We start from the raw sequence: 25,170 nt of genomic DNA, 5'->3' as shown, positions 1-25,170 counted from the left end.
ATAACTCAATAAATATGTTTTAATATCTGCCAGTAGGAGCCACCATAAATTCCAGACACAGTTTTTGGCTGCCTGAGCCAATTCCAGGCCCAGTGTAAGTAGATATATTATGGTAGTATGCGGCCAAAATGTGTCATAAAACAGTTCAAACCTTAACCTGCGTGTTTTGAGAACCTTGGAGTTGCAGCTCGAGAGTTTAGCTGAAATAAAACCTGTGTAAAGAAGCAAGGGTTAGCTCAAAGCTCCTGTGAGGATTTTGAAACAGAATGAAATGAATACTGATGTCTCAACATGACCTACAAAAGCCTCAGAGACCATCAGAGAGAAGACTGATTATTTTCTTTAGAGTTATTTTGAAAGCCTCTCCCCCCTTGCCGTGGGGGTAAATGAGAGCTCCCTGCCGAAAACATCCTTTTCTATATTTTCATTGAGTTGAAGGAAAGTCATTTAAAAGACCAGGGGATGTGGCTTGGACTTTCTCTCTCCATGTCCTATTGTTTACGGTGAGAAGGCAGACTCAGAGGGCAGAACAAACACCTAGCTGTGGGAGTGTCACCCACCTGGGGGAGGGGCTACTGCCCTTTGTGATGTCATGAAGGGAAACTCTCCAAACGGCCTGTTTGAGCACACATTTTCTGAAAAGTGGAGCAGGCAGAAGACTGAGAGGATGGACTTTTCTCATCATTGGGGGGTTTGTAGACAGACTAGAGACACATGTTAGAGTTAGAGAAACATGGTGATGTTTATTTTGCATACCATGTGACCTTTAAAATGTGTATCTATTCTTCCAAGCCTATGAATAGTAACTTCATGTGGCTGCTCATTTGTGCTGCTGGTCTTATTTGATTTTCTTCATCCTTTCTTTCTTTGTGTCTGATGTCTGGTGGATGTATTGTTTGATTTAATGATTGGATTTCTGTCTCTTATTCATGATTGTGGAAATTATTTTCACTTCTTGTATTCTATTTACTCTCAATATAAAGGACATTGACCTTAAAATAACTTTTCCACTTTTCTCATTCAGGTCGCTGGAGCCGGTCCCAGCTGTCATTGGGACGTCAGACTGGGATTCAAACCAGGAAGCTTCTCGCTGTGAGGCAACAGCACTAACCACTGCACCACCACAGTGCAGCCCTCTTTAAATTAAATTGACATTTAAGGACTGAACCGTACATTACACTCTGAATCAAAAAGTTTGCAACCAATAACTCCGTATGAACAAAGACGTTCTACTCAGCTGATTTATTGTGCAGATTAAACAGTTTGTTTTTAACTAGTCATCTAGTTTGAAAAGGTATAAAAGAAATGCATAGTTTAAAAACACACTATGCAACAAGTAAAGCCACACTCAGAGAAATTCTGACAGCCACTTTATGAACTCCAGATTATATATCTTACAAATACATTCTCTTTTACATCCCATCAGTTACCATGAGCAGTAACACATTCTGTGTGTTGGACTCAATCTGTCCTGCGGGACCCCCTCTTCAAGTTTCTGCTTCATGTTCCACACAGCGATTCGATCTGCAACAGCTTTCTCCTCCCTCTTCTGAAAACTTCAAATCCCAGAAGGGTTTTAAGAGATTTTTACTGTTGCAGAGTTTCACCTCAGTCAAAGAAAAATACTGTTCAGCTATTGTTCAAACCTGCAGGTCATCAAAAGAAGAAGAAGACCATCAGCTGGAGAGTCACTGCACACACATTTTAGAGACCAAAGCCACTAATGGGAAACAGGTATTTGAAACTCAGGACAATTAAAATAAATGCAAGCCTGCAGGGGGTTTAATCCAGCTGTGTGTTTGTGAAAGGGAGCACGGAGCCAAAAATTCCAAATTTCATTGATGTGTGACTTTCTTGCAAAAGTCCTGCAAGTAACGACATTAATGTACTGGAATCATTAAATCCTGTTTGTTTGGAATGGCTGCTTTCCAAAATGTCCGGGGCAGCTCTGAATCCCTTTCACCTCGCTCCCAGGATTTAAATCCAACGCTCCTCTCTGGCAGTAAAGAACACATCTGCCATTAGTCTTTGAGAAGAAGGCTTATAATCAACAAAATAATATTTACAAGGAAAACAAAAGGCGTTCTTGCTCTTGCTTTCTTAAAAAAACGTCCATAAAGTCTTTGTCCTCTGGGTCCGAGACCGCAAACACAACAAGAGTCTGAGCTGCTGCATTCAGTTTTGAGTGGTGTGTGTTTATGGTTGGTCGGGGGGGCTGGCGGCCGCGGCCTCGTCGTTGCTGCTGTCCACCTCCTGCTCCATGGGGCTGTCCTCCTCCAGCTGCTGGCTGGTGTAGTTGGTGATCTCCAGGAAGCCGCTGGGCTCCACCACCACGTTGGACTGGCTGGAGTCCGGCAGGATGGAGTACTGAGGAATCACCTGCACGTGTTAGTCACACATTTGGGGTTTCAGTTCAAATCCCTGCTACGATCTCGTAATGTCGTTCTTGTTATACTTTAATTAAGTTTGTGTATCTTAAAAGAACGTCAGGTAATTTAAATGTCTTATTTCCCGCTCTTTTGTTTCAGTGGATCGGTCTAACTTCTGGGGTTTGGAATACTAAGTGGCTGAAAAAGGATCATGAACGTGATATCTTTTGGAATTATTGGTTGGTTTGCTCACATTTGGAGATCAATGAGAAGACAGACACCACAGAAAAAGTGTGAGAACTGAGCACACATGACGAGTATCTTCAAGCAAATATCAAAATCTCCTCAATTAAGTCAGAGCAAATTCTAGCTGTAAGAAATCATGAATGCCGTCATAATTCAGATTTTTTTTACATGATGAAATCAAAATGTACCAGGGGTGTGCATTGAACATGTTCTTTAAATAAACCTCTTTTTAAAATATCCAATTAAAGAATGATCATATAAAACTTCAAGTATTAAAGGTGATTTGTGACTTTATGCATCATGTTGTTCATAAAGCATTTTTTTCTCTTTTGCATCATAAAGTAAACTAATTAAATACTTAAATGACATCAGGTGATATATTTATCAGTGTAATCGGGATATTTAGTCGATATTGTGTTTTTATATGCAATCTGTCAGATGTTTGCGTGGGTCACTTACACACAACTTTGTTTCTCACAAATCAGTACTGAAATAAAGATGTAAATAAAGACGAAAACTGTCAATAAGTCCAAAACAAAATGAGTCGCAGAGGAGGGAATACAAAGTTTGAACTTCCTGTGGTAATAAAAAAAAAGAAGCACTTTCTATGTTTTTTATTTTTTCTGAAATATTTATGAATCAGCATGTTGAAAAAAACAACGATACAAAAGCTAACTATTTTATTTACATTTTAAGATGGTTCTTTAACGACTCCCTGTTCAAGGAATTTGAATTTTCTGACACTTATTTGATGGTTAAGTCCTTACAGGTTAATCTCGGAACATTTAAAGTGCTGTTTTATGTTCATGATTATATGATCTTCTCTACCTTTAAACTATATAAACACTTCCACAACTAACCGGTGTTGTCTAGTTAAAAGTTCTTTTTTTGAGCTGCAGTGATAATGGCTGACTTGTAAAATAGTTTCCATAAAGAAGTCGAATTGAGAAAGACGGACAAACATCAGCGTGTAACCTGAACTCTGGGATTTATAACATCTGTATTTTTTACCTCGATGACCTCCAGGTCCTCTTTGCTCCTCTGTGCAGCGAGGGTCGGCATGCAGCTGAACTGCGGCTGCTTAGTGTGGGAATGATGCATGGAGGTCCCGGAGCTGCTGATGAACTGGCCCGAGTCCAGCGTGCCGGACACGGCCTGAACCTCCAGAGCTTTCCCCAGAGGGCCGCAGTCGCTGGAGGAATCCACCACCACGGGCTCCGTGCTGGGGTCGATCTCCGCCTCCATCATGGAGATCTTCAGGATGTCCGACACTGAGGGCTTGTCTCCCGAGGGCCCCGAGCTGGACTCTGGGATCAGTTTGGCCGTGGCCTCGGCGCTGCTGAAGACCGGCGATGTAAGGTGGGAGCTGCCGAAGGTGATCTTTGTGACTGTGGCGCTCTGCGTGATGATCGGCTGCTGTGGGGGGAAAATATTTAAATGACAAGAGGAAAACGTTTAGAAGACCTGCCTCAAATATGCTAATTCTGTCATATTTACAAAGATGTGATTTACTGATGTGTTGATTAATGTGCAGTGTCCTAATTCAATAAATAAACATGAATGTGTTTTATTTGTTTGTTTATTCCTCTAAGAATGTTGTTACTCTTGTCTGTTTTGTTTTCTAGTGTCTATTAAAATCTTTACATGTGATTCTTCACACTTAAATATAATATAAATCAAGAATATCCTCTGAAAATAACTCTGTGAGTCATGACTGTCTACAATGGGTGTAACACCCGAGTCCCACTGTCTGTGATGCTGTGATGAGTCCTATCTTCAGTTTGTTTACATCGCCCGGACGGCCGGCTGACTCCTCCCCTCGCGTATAAAAGTTGTTTAATTGAGGGACTAGAGAAAAGAAGAATAACATACTGTACTCACTGCTTAACTGTGTTTCTAGATCACGCTCATTTCAGGTAAATTTACATGCAGTGTGAAGATACGAGCATAATAAAGATCGCTAGCATTAGCATGCTAACACAACAATGCAGCGCAAGTTGTTTTGGTTTCATGCTGGTGCTCAAGGGCGACATCTGCTGGATCAAAAAAAAATCACATATAAAGCCTTTAAGCCGACGTGAGCTGGGTATACATCAGGAGCAAAAAGTAAAACTTCTACCGACGCTAACGCTGTTGCTTTTTGATAATTGCTAACCCAAATCTTAAAATCAATGAGAAGAGTCGATTGTTAGTGAGACTGAAAATTACATCAGAGCAGATGTCATATATCGTCTGAAGGGACACAAAGCACGGCACGGCTGGAGCCGCAGTCAGCGTTGGTAACAGCTGTAAAATGATTACTCACTGCTTATCAGTCTGCGGCCTTTTCAGAGTAAACATGATAAGAGTTTCATTGTATCTGAAAGCACAGCAGGAAAACCCCCAGCACTGCCACACAAACTGGTTCCGTCAGATGCCTCAAAGAAAAAAAACTCTCTGTGCTTGAATAAAATAAAAAAGAGCCCTTTCTTGTACATTGTTTTCTAGTCCTGTTGGTGCATGACGGTGTTGGTGTGTAAACTCTCACCTGGCTGGAGGCGGCCTTCTCGGTGCTGATTGGGTGATGTGCCTGCAGCGGAGGAGGGTGGGACATGGGCGTGTGAAGGGGTCTGTGGTGGGACGTGGGTGCCTGCTGGAGCTTCGGGAGCTGCGGCGTCACCACTAGGGGCTTGGTCGGCGTCCCCGGGCTCGTGACCTTAGCCCCGGCGGATGCTGGAGCGACCACAGGTCTGTCTTTGGGACTCTGCGTTAAAACCTGGGGTTTGGGCAGACTCTGCACCAGAAGCTTTGGGAGTTTCTTGATGGGCGGGGGCATGGAGGGGAAGGTGGAGGAGGAAGAGGAGGAAGGCTGACTGATCTGCGGTTTGCTCTGCAGCTGAGGTGGAGGAGGTGGAGGCTGGGTGGACGTGGAGGTGGAGGTGGAGGTGGAGGTGGAGGTGTGTCGACTCTGCTCAGGCGCCGTCTGGCTCACAGGAGGAGGCTGCGCGGCTGCAGAGTGAGGCGTTTGCTTCGTGGGCTCCGGGGCTGATTGGCTGGAGCGATAAAACAAACCCGTCTGAGGGTCCAAAGTGTCGCCTTCCATCTCTGCCACCTCCAACACCGTCTCTGATTTACTCTGACTGTCAGAGGGCTGAAACACAGACGAGAAAGATCGGTGAGGGAGTGTTTTCAAGAACAGGAGAATTCACTCCAAGAAGCTGACAGCTTCACTGCAGACGCAGGAAAACAACTGGAACATTTTTATAATCAAGAAGACTTCAGGGGCAGCGTGCTTCATGCATACGTAAAAACAGCTAATGGAGACCTTTGGAGTCTGCAAGTGTATTTAAAAATCTGAATGAATCAGTGAAAAAGATAATCAATGTTGGAACACTCTTGGAGTCAAAAATGCCACTACACTGCGTCTGTTTGATATTAATCTAACTCTAATTTACAATTTGACCCCCCAGAAGAACCGTGATTTTCGTAGGTTTCTGTCTGCACCAACTTTTAAAACTTAAAAAAAATGTGTCCCAATGTTTCTAATACATCTATAGAAAGGGAGCAACACAATTATCCCAAGGCTCATTTGTTGTATTTTTAACCCTGTATTATGTGCTCAAGTCCTAAAGCGTCCTCACCGTTTGGCTGACGTGCGGAACTCCCACTGCTGCTGCTGCTGCTGCTGCTGCTGCTGCTGCTGCGGAGGGGACAGCAGCCGGTTTGGTTACCATGGTGACCTGGCTGGTGACGCTGCTCTTGAAGGGCTTCACCAGCTGCTGAGTGGAGGACATGACCACGTCGTCGTTATCCGTGGACACAGCCAGCCTGCTGACTTTACCTGAGCAGGGGGAAGACCAGGTGTGTTGTTAAGAGGAGTGGATTACATGTGGGACGAACACGCACACACACACGCACACACACAGTAAACAAGGCAACAGCAAAGATCTAGAAAAGATCCAGAACAAGCTTGTTTTACATTTTCTTGGTACAGTAATATACAACACTCTAAAACCAGACACTGGAGCGTCGTACTTGGTGGGATGTACTCCGTGCTGGGCTCGGCCTCTGAGGTGGAGGGTCTGGGGGACTCTGGGCTCGGCTTCTTCTCCTGGGCCAGCTGGATGGGCACGGCCATCTGACTCAGGTCGATGGTGTGCTGCCTGGGTTTGGACTCTCCCTTCTCCTTCACTGCAGGGAGAGAAAAACACAAAGTTCATTAAAATATGCAAATCAGACCAGTCATACCTAACAACCACTATTCACTCATTTATACTGATTTAAGTTATCACAAGATCTGAAACACTATTACGAGCGCTGAGACAGATAATAAGAACTATGTTTTGTCCGTTTTGTGGAACCCACCAGAGACCGTTTGTGTGTGTTTGACGGTCTCAGGAATTTTTCAATCACACGGGAAAGACAGAAGGTCTGAAAGGTGACCTTAGTCCTTCCTTCTTGTCGTCATGTCCTTCAAAAGTCCGTCCAGACACACACAACGGACTAGACATCATCCGGTCAAAACCAACTAATAGAGCAGTGTGTGTGAGTGATTCCGTCTCTTTTACAGGTTAGACTGTTTTTTCTATTTACTTGTGTTGTATACACATAACGACTTTCATTCCTGTTAATGTTGTTTGCTCATTTTTTTTTATTTATGTTTGTCTTGTCATTTTGTATTATTATTATTATTTTTTTTTGATACTACTCTTCTCAAATGTACTTTTATTTTTTTTCACGCTTATCTATTTATTTTTATATTTTATTTTTTGTGAGTTTTCCACTCTTGCACTTTTATTCTAAGAGGTCTATTTGTTGGACTGGGAGGGTTGTTTATAGGGAGAAGTGATACTGGGTTTTTGAATGTTTCTGGGAAAAAAATAAAAATGTTGACTGCATCCCAATTGCACTGTATGTCTTGAACTTGCTTTAATAAAAAATATGTAAAAAAAAACAACAACTAATGGGCCGCTCACTCAGTCACTTCCGGGTCACTTCAGGTACACTCCCTTCAGACGTTTGTAAATTTGTTTGGTGACTCATAAAAGTGTTCTGCCACTTGTAAATAAGTCTCAAGGTTTGTTAAAGTGTTTCACACTTTATCTTGGTTTGCACTTTCCCAGCCACCGTACTTACATACTTACTAATGTAGTCCTCGTGGTTTGAATTACAGATCTGTTTGTGATGTTAAGCTATTTGTGACACTAAAACATTCCTGCAGGTGTTTCATATTTAAAGACTACCACGGGAAAAAAGGACTTCTGCCTATTGAGCCACCGAAAAGCCACTCTTAATGTGAAGCATGTGGACAGGAAGTGTTGAGTTTCACCGAGGTTATTAACCACAACTTTTAACTCTATATAAGCCGTGTCTCAGTCCTGGGGTAGCACCCTTTAAAGGACCCGGTCTTCTGATCCTGCATACTCACAAAAGCTCTTCTTGTATCCGCTACAAACACTCCTGTAATGATCTCTACATTTAATGTCTGTTTATAGTTTGTATATGTATATCGTATCTGTCCCTATCAAATTAACCAGTAATTAATAAATAATAGACCGCTCAGGCCCACCTGAAATGAGACGTCCTGGTCTACAGAGGATCTGTTTCTAAGTCCCGCTCCTGTTGCCTGGCAACCTCAACAGCTGCACAGGAACCAGGTAACTTCACCTTCTATTCTAACGATAATTTGAAGTGCCAAGGCCCCTCAAGAGTCCGAAACACATTTTTCAAATTTGCGTGCAATGAATCATAAAATATGTTTGGTAACACCGCATGGATGCTTTGTCGGCTACTTTTGAAGGAACCTTCGGTGCGCCGCTGTGACGCAATCTGTCTTCAGATGTGACCTCTGAAGGATGCAGCCGCTCCATTAGGACATAACTAACATCTTCCTCCTATACTGTACTTTGGTAAGGTCACTGACAGGTGTGTAAAAAACACTATAGACGTTATAATGAAATAGAACCATTAATATATTACACTCATCACCTAATGTTGAAATTCTTAATTCATTTGTTTGAGTTATTTTTCTATTCTGGAAAAAGTCAAAACTCTCTGATTTAAGAAACTTTTGTTTTAACTTTCTGTGACATCAGACTGAATATATTTGCGTTGTGGATAAAACGGCATTTTTCATAATTTTATGACATTTTTTTCCGAGCAAACAACTAAATGATTGATTTTTAAGTTATAGAGCGATATGCGGACAATTAAAGGAATGTTTAGTTTGCAGTCTTAGTTAAGACACATGTTTCCTGAAACACTGCAGAAATGGTAAGTCCCAACTGTCAGCAAACAAATCAAAATCAAAATATATCCAAATATAGTAGAAAAGAAAAACAGGGAAAAGTCTGCGTAACCTTTACTCTCAATAAAGGACAGGTTGTCTGTTTAGATCTATTAAAGCCTTTTTAACTGTGATGTTTTGAGTTTATACAAAGAGATCACAAGGCGTCAGGCAAAGTGAAATGTCATTGGCTGTTCATTATTGTAGAGTTGATGTAGGACTGAGTCTAAAAAATGCTCATCGACTCATCAACCCGGTTCTGCAGGTTTGTAGTCCGATGAGATTGTTGTGATGTCAAACCCTCAACCTCCTGAGGGCTGGCTCGTTGGCTCGTTGGCTCTCTTTCCACATTACGACATGAAAGGCTCACCTGTTGTCTGCTGCAGCTCCAGCAGGGCTTTTATGGTGGAGGTGGCAGACTGGGATTCCCCTGCAGACAGCTCCTGGTAGATGATAGTGGGGCTGGACTCCACGGAGACTTCCTGCTCTGTCCAATCGTGCTCTCTGGAGGAGACCACGTGCACTACAGGCTGAGGCTCTGAGGAGTGACGGGACAATGTGACAGAACTTAACAGGCTGGGGGGAGTTTTCACATTGATCTCTACGCTGATGTTCACATTAAAGATGTCAAAATTTACTTTAGAACTTTTTGATAATGTAAAGCAGAGAGACAGAGAGAGAGAGCGAGAGAGAGAGAAGCAGAGAGAGACAGAGAGAGAGACAGAGAGAGAGAGAGAGACAGAGAGAGAGAGAGAGAGAGAGAGAGAGACAGAGAGAGAGAGAGACAGAGAGAGAGAGAGAGAGACAGAGAGAGAGACAGAGAGACAGAGAGAGAGAGAGAGACAGAGAGAGAGAGAGAGAGAGAGAGAGAGAGAGAGAGAGACAGAGAGAGAGAGAGAGACAGAGAGAGAGAGAGAGACAGAGAGAGAGACAGAGAGAGACAGAGAGAGAGACAGAGACACAGAGAAACAGAGACAGAGAGAGAGAGAGAGAGAGAGAGAGAGACAGAGAGAGAGAGAGACAGAGAGAGAGAGAGAGAGAGAGAGTTGTTCTTACCCTGAGCGCTGCTGTGGGAGGTCTCGCCCGCCGAGCTGCTGGTCTCGTCCTTCGTGGACCCGTCCTGTCCCGGGGTCTGACCCTGCCCGATGTCAGCTGAGCGGCTCACCTGCTGCAGGGTCTCTGTGACCAGCTGCCTGGTCTGCTCGACCAACGCCGCCTGGAAGACCGGCTTCGGCTTGATGAGAACCTGGACGTGAGAAAACACACAAAGGATGATTTCTAGTGTTCTGTTGAACAGGTGATCTACATCTCCCACCGACCAATCAGACGAGCTCGTGTTCCTTTTTAATTAAGCCAACAAGTTTGGAGGTTTTGATTCCAGACAAGGACAGCAACTCGAGTGGACGTGTGTAGGGAGAGGAGGATGACATGCAGGGAAGGAGCCAGAGGTCAGATTCAAACCCGGGTCGCCAGCTTCGTGGACAACGGCCTCTGTACATGGGGCCGGGCAAAATAACCACTAGGCCAACTGCGCCACGTTTTACTGCTTTGCATGACTAGTTGGGTTCAAGTTATAAATGTTAACATAAAAGCCTTATTTAGACTTCTTTGAGTCTCTCTATTTGAAAACCTGTTGAAATAATAAAGACGCTGCAGGCGCTGATGGCCTAGCGGTAAGGTGGCGCCCGGGTTCAGGCCAGGTTCAACTCCTTTCCACATGTCACTCCCCACTCTCTCTGTCTTCTGATTTCCTACTCTATGCATCGTCCCGTATAAATAAACTTTTTAGTAGCGGCCTCTTCTAGAAATTTTAAGTATTTTAAAATGTTTTCACCCACGTTTAGTTTTGAACTGTGATGTGATTTTCAGACGAGTCGTTTCTATTTTTAGCTGGTTTGAGGTTGACGACACAGCGGCTCGTCACTGTGGGTGTTAAACAGTGCATGTACTGTACACTGAATACTACACATGACTCACAGACCACAAGTTCCCCACCAGGAGAGAGAAGAGGAACTGAAGCCGTGCTAAATTTAGAACGTAGTGAGGAGTCTGATATTGAAACTATGACGTGCTGTTGGTGAATGAACTGGAAGAAAATCAGAGGACTATTGTTGACGTTTTTAAACTTTTTGAAATACATTAAATGTTCATTAAAAAACAAATAGTTAATCTAAGAGATGGTAGCATCCTTCACCTTTACACAACATGCTTTGAATGTGCAACAAAGTAAACACCTGGAAACCAGCGTGATGGAATTCACCCTCTCCTCTTTATCAAACACTACTTTACATAACATTTAAATTCCCCCAAATAGATTTAAAAAGAAACACTGGGGGAGATTTTAAACTGTTATCACCTACATTCTTTAAATTCACTAAATACACTTTCAGATCTCACATCAGGCAGCGTCACAAGTATTTGAAATGTCTTCTTTTGTATTTAAAAACAGATGTAAAAAAGTCCCCAGGAACTGAAAAATCACCGATAGTAGTTTTTTTTTAATTCTTCAAACGTATTAAACAGTGGTTTCTATCAGGTGACAGCGCTGAACTTTTATTACACATTTCAGAGACGAGACAATCACAATTACAGCTTTGTTTATTGACATTGAACCAAACATTTAGGAAGAAGCTGAAGAGGCTAAACGGCTAGACGGCCATGACATCATGTAACAGCGCTCCAGTCTGCGGTGATGTAACGCACGCCTGCTCAGAAGCTGTGTCACGTCTCATTCGACGCTGAAAGTTCTTCTAAGCTGTTGTTGTTTTTTTTCTTTGCTAGATTTATTTTTGGGCTTTTTATGCCTTTATTTTAGATACAGGACAGTGGGTAGAGTCAGAGAGAGAGTGGGGAATGACATGCAGGAAAGGAGCCACAGGTCGGACTCAAACCCAGTCGGCCCACTCTTGAGGACTTAAGCCTCTGTACATAGGGAGCATGCACTAACCGCTAGGCTTAATTTGTGCAGCTTTATTGTTTGGTTATCATGCTCATGAGCAAACATGTTGATGTGCATCCAATATTTTCCTGATTCTTCCAAATATGACAATATTTAAAATTTAATAGGATTATTCATCCTCATTTCAGCTTCATTTTCAGTTTGGATATTTGTATTTTTTTTATTGAGAAACGTTTTATACATTGGTACTGTTTAGATTTTAAGGGAATCATTTTTCGATCTGCACACAACATTGAGAATGTGCGTCTAAATCTGGGTTTTTTTTAAATAGTTTTTATTTGGGGGCCTTCATTGGAGAGATAGGACAGTGGATAGAGTCAGAGTGAGTTGGTTGCATGTAAATGAGAATAAAGGTTGACTACTTGTTACTCATTTGACTTGTAAACAATTTATTATTTAGAAAAATCGCAAAAAACACATTTTGTTTTTGTAAAATAAAATTTGGGGGTGACACTGGGTCATTCTGTAGGGACGTGGGTAGGGTTCTGGAGGGTCTCTGGATCCTCACCTGCTACCAGTCCAATTTTTAGACTTGGTCTGTTCGCAGGAGAGGTGCCAGTTGGCGTCCTGGGCACAGCCGAGGTGCTCCTGGGCAAACCCCCAACTGCTCGGGGCGCTCTTACGTGTGCATTTTCCATTGAAACATGTTCCTGTTCGTGCACGTGTGTGTGTGTTCCTGACCTATGTGTGTGTTAGCATATCTCAACAACAGAGTGAAAAAAGTGAATTTCCCCCTCAGGGATTCATAAGGTATAACTTTTTCCTCTTCAAACAAAGACAGTTTGATGTCTACAGGTAAATGTGTGCTGAAACACTTTCACCATAATTATTCTTTAAGGTGATATTATGTCTGTTTTTGATCTGCTGCAAAAAGTGGTCCACCCGCCCGGCTTTTTGTCCTCAATTAATTAAAAGACTTGTTGCTCTGTGCAAAAAGGGGAAGCAGGTGGAGGAAGAGGAAAGGTCAGTGTTAAAGCCCCTTTATTCAACCATCCGCCTACAGAAACAGGGATTTTCCTCTGCCGTGTGCACTGAAGCACTGATTGTTTATTTGACTGAATCTTTTGTGACATCCAGAACAAGAAACTTCACACGTGTGTGAAGTTTCTTGTTCTAAATCCACTCTGATCATGTCTATAAACCCCTCTATTTCAGCCCTGCTCAGAACAGGCTGTTTCTGTGTCTGTACCTTTAAATATGTAAATGAGCTGTGTCTGACCACGCCCCCTCTCTGGAAGGGCTTGTATGTACTCGGTGCTTTCTCACTCCATGTCCTATTGTTTACGGTGAGAAGGCAGACTCAGAGGGCAGAACAAACACCTAGCTGTGGGAGTGTCACCCACCTGGGGGAGGGGCTACTGCCCTTTGTGATGTCATGAAGGGAAAATCTACAAACGGCCTGTTTGAGCACACATTTCTCATCATTGGGGGGTTTGTAGACAGACTGGAGACATATATTAGTTTGGGAAAAACATGGTATTTTGCATAATATGTGACCTTTAAGAAAAAAGAACCTTTGTGGTAAATGAATGTCACTCACAGGGTCATATGAATATCAACTTGATGTCTTATGATAAACTGATTGTTCTGTGGTTCACCATGGTCGAATGGTTTTTAATTTGGTGCACTAAAGCCACTATTAGAGGACAATATCGGCCTCTGGTGTCTCTCTGTGGTGAATGCAAATAGTTACTGTGTGAAGTGTGTGTTAATGTTAGACCTGGTGTCATTGGTTGTATGTGCAGTTTGTTTTTTGTATTTTATGCTGTTTTTGGCGTTTCTGATCTACATTGGGATGTCTTGATGTAATACACGATTGTTGAATTAACTGTTAATTCTTGTGTTTTTCTCCTCAATGTAAAGCACATCGAGCTCATCTGTAATGAAATATGCTTCATAATTAAACTCTTGAGTTTAATCCAATCAAAATAGATTATTCATGAGGTGTAGAGCACAGGTATGATGCTGTACTTTTCATTCAAAATTTGAGATTTTATGTTTGTTTGTCTTTCTTAACTTTATTGTTTGTTTGAATGAAATAAAATGTGCAAATAAAAAAAGAAATACTAAAAGACGAGGAAAACAAAAAGAGAAACATGTCTCACCTGAGTCTTTCCCTGCTGACCGTAGACGATCTTGGTCGGGATGATCTTGGTGGCGGTGGTCTGGGATCCGGAGCCCATGCCTTTGGGCTGGGTCACGATCATCTTGGTGATGGGTCTGGAGGCGGTGATGATCGCTGGTTTGCTCCCCGTGACAGCCTGCAGACCCTTCTCACCCTGAGGAACAACACAGGGCAAAGACTAAGACCACAGCACGTCTGATTGGACGCAGCGGCTACATCACTAAGAAAGGTCACAGGGTGATTGTTCGACTGACCCCGGCGTTTAGAAGTGTGGTGACCACGTTCTTGCCCGGCAGCCCCTGGATGGTCGCTCCTTTCCCCGTGGTCTTCTGAACCACGATGACGTTTGGCTTGGAGGTCATGGGGATGGTGGTGATCTTAGTGGTCGTTCCTGAAGGAGAGAGAGGAAGAAAATACTCAAATTAAACTACAACTGATCTTAACTCGGGACGGGGATAGAAACTTGGTTCTATTAAGGACACGGTTCTGCATTTTTCAAAACCTAAAATCAATAAAGTCTGAGCTGAATCTGTACTGCTATCGAGTCTGATTGGTCCTATAACGTTAAAATATATCTCATATTTTGCTGTGCTCAAATGCAGTACATCGATTGTCTAAAACATGCAGGTCAATTTATCTTGCAAAATCACTTCTCGCAAGGGAAGGATACAACCTCCATGCATGGCCCGGCACATCAGCATCAAATTAAATCAAAATGCAGAAAATTAGACTTTCTTCAGGTCGAACAAACTCTGTTAACTCTGCTGCTGCTGACATTTATTCTCCTTCCAGACTCACAAACTTTGTAGCAAGTCCCCATTAGTTTTAAATTAAAAATCCAAAGTTGAAATCTGAGTTGAAGTTGGCAGGATAAAAGCTAACTTAGATATCTAACATAACACAGTGACAAAACGCTCCATTTTGATGTGTTCAAGGTCGGGTCAGCAAAGGTAAATAAAAATGGTAAATAAAACGTCATCATGATGTGTTTGTAAAGACAAGAAAAAGACAATTTAAGTTAAGGCCAGAAAAATATAGAAATCCAGATGTTTGGAGGATAAATTTGTTTGTTTTCTTACAGATGGAATTAAGACCCGTTTCACTTCCCACTCATCTCGTCTTTCCAAAAGAATTGATAAAGATTCAGATCATTCAGGAGTCTCGATATCAATAACAAATTCACCCTCCACATCCCAAATCTCAACTCAGGAGCAGAGATGATTTCAAATCACATCGATCATTATCGACCTATCAGGGAGACTCACCAGAGACGATGTTACTGCTGATGATTTTCCCGCCCAGAGTGGCCAGAGACTTTGGCACCACGGTGATGATGCTGCCGCTGGTGGTCTTCACGTAGGTGGTCCCCCCGCTGGAGGCTGTGATTCTGGCTCCGATGCCCTGGCTGACGGTGGGTCTGGTGTAGGTGGCCTGGGAAGCTGCGTACAAACATACACGCGTTAATTTCTGAGAACGAGGTCTGGGTGTTAAACCTTTGAATTAATACAGACTGGACAGTGTCTCTGTCATCAAGGAATTACGCCCGGTCGCCCCCGGTTACCAGCTATGACATAGGAACAACTAATAAAGGAACTTAGTTTGCTGGATGGTATTTGAGGTTCATGGTTTTTGGCTGTCTTCAGATTTTGAGTCGCTCACCTGTGGACTGCGTGACCAGTTTGGTTGTCATAATGGCTCCGTTGCTACTGACGACCATGATGGGGGACGAGCTGCTGCCGGACAGAGCCACTGACGACGGCTTGGGAAGGATTTTGCTCGGCTGGACCTGCTGAGTGATTATCTTCACTCCTGTGGAGGAAAAAAAAACAGATTTAATCCTGCAATATAAACACATTGATCTTTTTTTCTTATCTTCTTTGGTTGTTCTAATGTGTTAACAAATGGTTTATGAGCAATAATTCTTACTGGTGCGTAAATATTCAACTTTAAAAGATACATATTTTACACACAAGAAAGCAAACATCCTGCAATATGCTGATGCCAGCCATTAAGCCATAAAGTCTAACATTTTTTAAGCTTTAACTTCCAGGGATAAAACTACAATTATGTACATATGTATGAAATGTAATTAAGTAATGTGTTCAGAAATAAAGAGAGATAAATAAATAAAGATTAAACATTTAAAGAAAAGTGTCATAATCTGCAGAACTAAAGAGGACACATGTCTGACATTTCCTGTTTTTTCAAATGATCTGACATTCATGTGAAGGTGAGTGAGAAGAAGGTTAAGTATCCTGGACATTTCATTACAGATCAAATGAAGGATGATGAAGAAATCTCAAGACAATGCCGTTTGTCTGATGTATGTTCAGGCAAATACTCTGAGATACAGATAAGAGTGCAGGTGACCGGGTAGTCCTCTCTATACTGCCCTCTTGTGGTCTAACTATAATAAAGCGAGCTTGCATTAACTTTAAGTAGCAAACAATGATGCAATGAGAGTCTTGCTAGAAGACCTCGATGGTGAAGCTCCAGTGAAATATTTGTGGCTGCAGGCAGTTTATAAAAAACCTTAATTATAAATGTACTTGCCGGCTCATTAACTCAGAAAATGAAATCATCCTGGCTTTGACAAGCATCAAGAGCAGCACTACACGATATCACTCCAAGATATGGAAACACTGGTATAGTTGTAAACCTCTTCAGTGATTTCTATACCATGCACTGCAGTCATGTGTTTTTAAACTGTGCTTTGAAGTTGGTGTATTTTTGTATTGTTTTATTTGGACCCTGAGTCTGAAATAAAGTTCTGATTGGTTTAGAGAAAGTAATGAAAATGAAGCAGTTGCTGTAGGGACTTGAGTTGGAAATCGGAGGGTCACCGGTTCATGTCCCGGTGCGGACCAAAATATGGAAGATGGTCTGGTAGTTGGAGAGGTACCAGGGCACTTCTCGGGTACTGCCCAGGTGCTCTTGAGCAAAGCACTGAACCCCCCAACAGCTCTGTCGTGTCCCTGTGTAGCAGCCCCACTCTGATATCTCTCCATTCATGCATGTCCACAGAGCCTGTTTGTGCATGTGTGTGGTTCAAGCCCATGTGGGTGTGTAGCATGTCTCTCAAACCCAGAATTTCCCTCAGGGGTTTATAAAGTGTGTAAAATATTTTTTTTTAAAGAAAAACTAAAATAAAAAAAGGAAAGACAAAGAGAAAAGAGGAGGAAAGCAAAGAATGGATAGAGATGGTCGGAGAAACGACAGAATAAAAGAGATCAAGAAAAGTTGAAATGAAAAAAAAGACAGATTCATCAGGGTAGGTGGTCTCACCTGACTCCTGTTTGATCTGGATGGTGGGCTTGGATCCGGGGGAGCTGCCGGTGGTCTGTGTCACGCTGACACTCGCAGCACCTAAAGGTGAGCCCTGCTGCAGCTGTTTGGGGGACTGCTGTTTGGGGAACTGAGCCAGGATCTGAGCGGTCGAGCCCACCATGGTTTTAGGGGAGGGGAGTCGGGCCGACGCCACCTTCACTCCGGCTGAACCAGAACCTACAAAAAAAAAAAACAGATTAAAAAAAGACAGTGAGACTTTAGAGAACGCTTTAGGAGAGGCTGCTGCTTCACCTTGACACAAACACATCTTCTCAAACGTGTTGTCATGACAACCTCATGGTCAAAGCGGTACACTAACAGGCTCATCTTTAAAACAGGATGTAACACCTGCTGTAGAAAAAATGACCTACACGATGAGACCGTCGACATGACCACAGAGGGAGTGGAGGAGACCACCGTGGTCACCGCGACGGTGTTTGCCGGGCTGGAGCTGGCTGGGAACACCACGGTCTGTTTCTGTGTGGGCGCCGTCAGGATGGAGGAGGACACCAGCTTGGACAGAGCGGCGTTGTTGTGAGACTTCGACAGGATGTTGGGGACAAAGTTGGAGCTGGGAGACGTCGTCACGATGATCACCTGAAAGAAGACGACACATTTAATCCTCGTTTAATTATTCAGAAAGGTCATAAAAGGTCAAGTGAAAAAGTCTCCTGCACCTTCTGCGTGGTGTTGCTGGTGGTCTGGATGGTGGGCTTGGTGAAGGTGATCTTGACCGGGGACAGGTGCGGCGGCAGCGAGTTGGCGATGCTCTGCATGATGTTGCTCATCTTGGGGCTGCCGCTCACAGGCACCGTGATGCTCTTGGACACCTGCGGGGACACTTTGGTCATCTCCTTCAGCATCACCGGCGACGAGCTGGACGAGTTGGTCCGCCTTCTCTTGCGTGGTTTCTCGTCTTCATCAGAACAGCTCACACCTGTGAGGAAGAGGAGGGCGTATATTTCAGTATATGGAAATGTTATATGGACTGAAATGATCAGAAACACTGGACTTTAAGATTGTTTTTTCACTTCACCGTCTGTGATGCTTCTTGTTATAAATCCACTCTGATGATTGAAGACCTTATGGTTTATAAATCTCAATCCAAGCTGCTTTAAAGTCTCCGGTGTGGTAAGAATGAATGAATCATGTTTCCTGTGGTGCGTCTACGTCGTCATAAACTTTAAAAAAATATCAGTTTCCATCACCGCATTAGTTTAGTTCGTTTTTGTTTTTGTTTTTTTACACAAATGATGTTAAAGAGCCCATATTCTGCCCTTTGTGGGGTTCATATATTTAATCTATGTTCCTACTTTTGTACGTTCACAATAGCTAAAGTCCAAAAAAAGTGTCTGTTTTCATGTACTGCTCCTCCTTGCTCCCTCTACGCTCTGAGTCCGTCAGCTACGCTCTGCTGAGCCCACACTGTTAGACCCCACACTGTTAGACCCCACGTGGGCCAAGTCTGCTCCGATTGGTCTGCAGATCCGCTCTGTCGTTATTGGTCAGTTGCTCAGCACGCGTCTCGGAAATTTCAACATGAGCTGCTGGGCTTGCCACAACGAGCCAATGGGCTTAGATCAGTGATCTCACACTGACAATGACGTCGGACTGACAAATCGAGGGGGTCTAGAACCGAGCGTTACATGCAGCTAATGCTACAGCTAACAGGAGGAGGTAGGAGAAGCCGCGTTTCTACGGACTTTGAATTTTTCCACATAGATGTGCCTAAACATGCACAGGACACTTGGAAAACACACTAAAGAGCATATAAAACCAGAAAAAGCAGAATATGGGCCCTTTAAATTCAATAAGTGCTGAGTAAAAAGCCCTTTATCGCCCCCTTCAGGCTGTTTTTGGCACTGTTTTAAAAACATTTTTAAATAAGCTTTTTCCTTCCATGGCCAAGAAATGTTTCCCCTAGAATTCCTCAAGTGTTTCCTTAAAGTAAAAATACATTAATTGTTTTGTGGGGGGAAATTATTTGAATTTTTCTCTACCTTTGTTTTCAAATCTACAATAAGGAACTCTCTGTTTGGTACCGGCCTGTTTTTCTTTTTGACAATTAAAAGCTTTTCTATTCTGTTTGTTTCTCTTTCAGCTAATGCTCTTAAACTTCTCTTTCCACAGCTACCAAAACCAGCTCCATGTTAGTTTTTGTTGTTACTCGCCTCCCTCCGCTGGCTCCCTAGCCCCCCTCTTGTTCATCAGAGCTTTTAACCCCTTACACCCAAACATGATCACTCAGCTCCTCTGAGCAGCCTCTCCTTGTCTTCCCTCGAGTTCAGCGTAAACTCAGGGGCGACCGCGCCTTCTCAGTTGCTGACCCCGTTCTTTAGAATCAAACCTTTTTTTATGTCTTTCTTTGTTGCTGTTTTTGTTTTTACGTCTTGTCTGTAAAGCACTTTGATCAGCTGAGGCTGTTTTTAAAATGTGCTATACAAATAAACTTGATTTTACTTTTTTTCTGGATTCCTTCTACCGTTTCAGGATCAGATTGTAAATACTTTATTAATCCCGAGGGGGATTTGTCCTTACAGTTGCTCTTAAACACAACGCAGCAGTTGTAAACATGGAAATATTCAATCTCTAAATTCAAGTTTAGATTGATTTTAAAGGCGCTGACACTCACTCTTCACATAGACCGTGCTCCCGCTGGGCAGCACCACCACGTTGGATGAAGGACTGGGTGGTCGTGGTGATTTCACCGTCGCTCCGATGGTGCCGCTGGTCGCCGTGGCGCTGGTGGAGGTGCCGGTGGTGCTTGTGTAGGAGTAACAGACCACCACTGCGGGGGGAAGGACGTTAAACGTGTCATTCGACTTTGCATCTATTTTAAAGCATCTTCAACTGTAACATGAAGAGAAGCTGACCCACCTTCTTTGTTTCCGGTCTCAGCTGGCAGTAGAAGAGAAGCGTTCTGATTGGCTGTGGCACTGGCTACAGCATTAGCGGTGACAGTGAAGGCTGTCTGAGGGACCAGCCTCGGCATCAGGGGAACCAGCCGGCGTCCTTCAATGGACCATTTAGACGAGCTGTTAGGACCCGACACGCTGCAAAAGACGAAATGTTACTTTCACTTAAACAATGCATTTAAAAAAAAAAAAAAAAGGAAAAATATGTAGGAATTCATTTTGGTGCACTTTGAGACTTAAGGTCTCTGAGTTGCTCTGTCGTTAAACACACAGCGCTCTCACACCTCCCCCCCCCCCCCCCCCTCCTCACAGACAGCGTGCATTTATTAACAAGCAGAGGAGCGATGTTGTGAGAAGCTGAAGACACATGTCGACTTACTAAGTTCAGTAATTTTACTGGATTTTGGCAAATATGACTCTGCTAGCATCTTCAGTTCGATGTAGAGACAACTTTTAGAGTAAGATGGATTTGTGTTAAGACGACTTTCTGCACCCAATAAAGCTGCTCAACATGAGACTACGATGACACTGATAACGATACAGCCTATCATTACGTCACAATCTGTGATGAATATCTGCAGGGATGTACACTCTGCTTCTTACTCAGTCACTCTCTCTTTCTCTTCTTGGATTCATCCCTCAACTTCCTCTTAGCCTCAGCTGTTGTATCAAACACTTCTCTACTGTAGTGCTATAAGCAGGTGACCGGGTCGATCTGTGGACATGGTAGAAACTCTTCTCTGCCCGTTGGAAGTTTTTGTGCAAATAGACCGACTTTGAAACGACTCCTTTAAGAGGGAAAAGTTAGATATTGTTGCTTTAAAGCATTTTTCTTCACATTAAGTTAATGAGACCCAGCGTGTCGCAGCCATCTTCTGGTTGTTTGTTGTTTTGCATTTGTTTTTGTTGTTGTTGTTTGTGAACACCAGGGGGCAGTGGGCACCTTGCCAAGCACATGGGTTGATTAGGAACTCTTTAAATGTACCAGGTGTGTCACTGTTGGGTGATGCACCAGAAAGGGACACAGGTTGTTTTAGCACACGTCAACGAGACAGGTCAATGAATGCAGTTGGAAATGTTTGTATGTCTTAATTAAATGAAGAAAACATGATATTCCCGACTGGACATTGAACTTATTGCATGCGTAAGGCCTCACTGGAACGGTGCATCAGTGGCTGTTTGTTGAGTTTATGTGGTTTGTTTATAATTGTAACTTAAGTTGTTTTTTTTGGACAAATAGCCACAATACAGCGTACTACGTTTGAAGAGAAGATAAACAAATGAAGTATCAGTTTATTCCATGTGCCATGTTTCTCCACAAACTTAAAGGTGCTGCCCGTGAGCAGGACAGATCTACACTTACTGGTATGCGATGGTGGTGAGGCGTTCATCATTGACAGCTCTGCGGACCTCTGCACGATGGCGCTCTGTTGAGATACTGCGATGGGAGGCGGACAAAATGAAACGGCACATTTTTAATAGAACAAAATATGTAGAATGTGTTCGTCATACTCGTTGAATTTTAAGAAATAGTTACCCAAGGATTTTGGTGAGCTCTCCCAGCAGATCCTTCTTGTCTTTGGTGAGATCTCCCTGGGCTCGCAGGGCGCTGATGACCCCCGCATACGCCTCCAGTTCTGCAGAACAGAAACACACATGATACACAAGAACTACTAACACGACCATGTTCATCGAGCAGAGCAGTCAACCTAGATGCTCAGTGATCTTTTCCGAGACAAAGAAGAGCTTCACAATAAGACTGGTAACCTTTGACAACTTTTCGAGATCAATGAGATACTCATAGAATCTGAGTTCAATCAGAAAAAAAACCCAGATAATGTGTCTTTTAATAATTAACTTTATCTTAGAGACAGGACAGTGGATAGAGTCAGAAATCAGGGACAGAGAGAGAGTTGGGAATGACGTGGAAAAGGAGCCACAGGTCGTATCTGAACCTGGGCCGTCCCGTTCATCCTGTATTTCATTTGTATTTTATTCGCTTACCCAATTTACGGAGAATTCTTTTGCACTCGTCCCTGCCCAGGTCGAGGATGGTGGGCCACACCACCGGCATGGTACCTGGCAGCACGGGTTTCTCCAGCTGAATCATGGTCTGAGTGAAGAGAAGCAAACAAACCGTTCCTCTTTAGCAGCGCTGATATTCATGAGTTAATACAGAGAGTTTCTGATAATAAATCTGATAAAACCAGTAGGATCCAAACACTGCTTTCCAGGAGGGGTTCCTGGTAGGGCTGGGTGTTTCCCCAATACGATGCGTTTCACAATACAGAGGCCAAGCTATGATACATATCGTGATATACATTGATTTTGGATAATAACCACGTCCTACACAGAATTTACTACAACAGCTTTTCTATATAGTTGAGAATAACAGCAGGGCGTATTAAGGATCCTAGAACTTCAAACACTTCAATTCAGGTCCTCAGAGATCCTAGAAATACATAAAAATATTTGAATCCCAGAGCTATGGTGTTATCGTGAAGTGCGCCAAAGGTCAACTATCTTTTAAAACTGTCATCACAGCTTTACAGTCAAATCGATTCTGTAATATCTGCACCGAAACATGTTTTACATTACTATATTTATTTAAACTTAATTGAATGAAATGTACTCAGCCAATCAGCAGAAGTCTACCATCTGGCAGCCTAAATTTAACACATTATTGAAAGGATCTAGGGTCGTCCCGAAACCAGAATTTTAATCTTTGATATGATGCCAATTACAAAATCAAACAATACTTGTTTAGATAGCATATTTATTATCATATATTATTATTTTTATATATTTGTATTTATTTCATTTATTTATTGTTTTTCAAAGTGTGCAGAGTTAAAGTTTGAATGTGATGCAGTTGTTGTAAAATCAATGAGTAATCCTGTTTAATAACTTTAACTCGATATCAATCCAAATAATCAGGGTTATTATTTTTGCCATAATCGAGCAGCCCTAGATAGATAGACTTTATTTGGCATGGACATCACTGATTGGACGAGGGGAATTCAAAGCATCCAGTAGCAGGTTACAAAGACGTACATGAAACATTTGTTACAAATTAAACTACAAATCCGACGGCCCCCCCCCCCCTTCCCATACATATATATTAACCTGAAAAAACATTTAAAGAATACCCCTAGATGAATCAAACTTAAACTGTGCAATTAAAAATAGATTTATACAAGAAATGTACATAACCCGTGCAGGGATAAAAATATATGTGACATTTAAACAAGAACCTAAAAACAGTTGAGGAAAAAAATTAGACCTGAATATAAAAAATAAAAAAGTGTTGTTGTGTTGTTTATATATGTACAGCAATGTTTAAATAACAGGCAGTGCAAACATTAAATTAAAGGTGCTATTTAAGTAATTAAGGTGATCATTAAAGTGTCTAACTAGAGGCTGACTCTTGGGACAGCTGTGCAGATGGAGAAATGGAAAAAGGAAGATTTTAGTCCAGGTGTTCTGCTTTCCTCCTGACGTAACAGTGATGTGTTCACAGACGTCTGACCAGGGGGACAAAAGAGTTCTGATGTCTGTCTGTGGAACAGGACTGTTTGTCTAATTGTTTTGGCAACTGAGACGACACCTGTCATTAATACATTAATGAGCACAGGTGTGTAAACAGGTTAAGATAAGAGCTCCTGTAGATAACAACAAAGTGAGTTTACTGACCACCAGCTGGGCCTCTCTGTTATCATGGGGGGCGTTTCAGGCCAAACACGGACAAAAGTGGATTTTTATTCTATTTAAATGCTGCCTAGATATCAATGAACAAATCAGAAAGCAGCTGAATACTCTAAAACATATCAAACACATGAATCTGTGCTCATTGTCCTTGAAAATAAGGAGAAGAAAATATTGAAGCTTTTTGTTTATGAGTGAAATGTTTTCATCACAGCGGAGATCCTGATGATCCACAGCGTGAAGAAAAACACAAAAACATCTAAATATGTCTGTTAAATACTCGGAGTAAGCCACGACACGTAGAAAAGACTTGTATATTTGCTAAGTTCCTGATAAAACCTCAGTAAAGAGTGTTAGTAAAGAGTGTCAGTAAAGAGTGTCAATAAATAGTGTTAGCTTAGCTGATCAGCGAGCTCAACTAATGTCTTACCATCGGTTAGCAGCGAAACTTCAAATCCAAACAAACATCGCGAACCAAAAAAACAGACCTTCAGCTAAGCGGCCGCATCTTCAAAATGTTCTCCACAAAATACAGAGACTGGAAAGTGAAGCTTAAACTGCTGGAATAGTCCGATCGCTGCAGTGTTTATGTTTACGGCTAACTAGCAGCGGCTGGCCTGCGGATGTGGATGGATGAGTTTCTTCTTCGTGGGATTTGTGACGTTTCTCGTCTCAGCGGGCTCACTGCTGCCACCTACAGGTAGATTGTTAAAGTAATTAAATAAGCAATTAATTAAATCACGACACAGACACATTTTTACTTTACAAATGAGAAATTAGTGACTGGGAACTGAAATAATAACAACAAAAATGTTAATCATAGAAGCCTAATATCGGGTATTTTTTATTTCCTACCAAATTTATGTTGTTTCTGCTATTTAGACAGTGTGCAGGAGTTTGCCCTCAATTTTGTGATGGAGTCATTCCTCTCGTACACACTTGTCTTATTAAATAGATATAACTTTTTTTTTAAGTTTCAGTACTTTTTGATTTTATAGTTCATTAAAATAAACAGAGATCGTAAGTTTCAAAACATGTAGTGTAGAATAAGTATCAAGGTATTGAACATCTTGAAAAGCTTAATAAGAACAAAAGACGTCGCTTGAGGACATGTTATGTTCTGAGCATAAGAGTGGTGGAAAACATGTATCTTATTATTCACAATACCTCATTAAATGATAATATACGTGAGACCTGTACAATGTGTGTATGGCATGTCTTTTCATGTAAATATTGTATTATTATTATTATTGTTATTT

The 25,170-nt window shown here is 42.3% G+C and overlaps 1 protein-coding gene across 4 annotated transcripts; it reads right to left on the bottom strand.

Moving 5' to 3' along the window:
- Positions 1–1,227: 1,227 nt before the first annotated feature.
- On the bottom strand, positions 1,228–24,560 carry emsy (EMSY transcriptional repressor, BRCA2 interacting). Of its 4 annotated transcripts, none has more exons than XM_061056365.1 (20): positions 24,342–24,560; positions 22,211–22,319; positions 21,744–21,843; positions 21,570–21,644; positions 20,169–20,344; positions 19,924–20,079; positions 17,969–18,228; positions 17,663–17,888; positions 17,250–17,468; positions 15,624–15,773; positions 15,230–15,403; positions 14,219–14,355; positions 13,945–14,118; positions 9,937–10,126; positions 9,251–9,418; positions 6,630–6,785; positions 6,236–6,435; positions 5,143–5,745; positions 3,627–4,031; positions 1,228–2,379 (listed from the first exon to the last, which is right to left on the bottom strand). In XM_061056365.1, the coding sequence occupies exons 1-20, from the start codon at positions 24,342–24,344 to the stop codon at positions 2,197–2,199; spliced, it is 3,864 nt and encodes a 1,287-aa protein (XP_060912348.1). In that variant the 5' UTR covers positions 24,345–24,560; the 3' UTR covers positions 1,228–2,196. The 4 variants fall into 4 exon arrangements, with proteins under 4 accessions (XP_060912348.1, XP_060912352.1, XP_060912349.1 ...); XM_061056369.1 differs by having other exon boundaries at positions 1,228–2,367; XM_061056366.1 differs by having other exon boundaries at positions 3,627–4,028.
- Positions 24,561–25,170: the final 610 nt, after the last annotated feature.

This window comes from Labrus mixtus, chromosome 14 (assembly GCF_963584025.1).
Source record: "Labrus mixtus chromosome 14, fLabMix1.1, whole genome shotgun sequence".
NCBI classification, from domain to species: Eukaryota; Metazoa; Chordata; class Actinopteri; order Labriformes; family Labridae; genus Labrus; species Labrus mixtus.
The sequence above is the reverse complement of the archived record's forward strand: the minus strand, read 5'-3'. Positions and strand labels throughout refer to the sequence as shown.

What these genes read in the sequence shown, in the direction of transcription:
- emsy (XM_061056365.1), bottom strand. An exon ending in GAGCTCACCAAAATCCTTGG is followed by an intron (nt 21,645 to 21,743) that starts GTAACTATTTCT and finishes CTCCCATCGCAG; the next exon opens with TATCTCAACAGAGCGCCATC. An exon ending in CAGCAGTAACATCGTCTCTG is followed by an intron (nt 14,356 to 15,229) that starts GTGAGTCTCCCT and finishes TCTCTCCTTCAG; the next exon opens with GAACGACCACTAAGATCACC.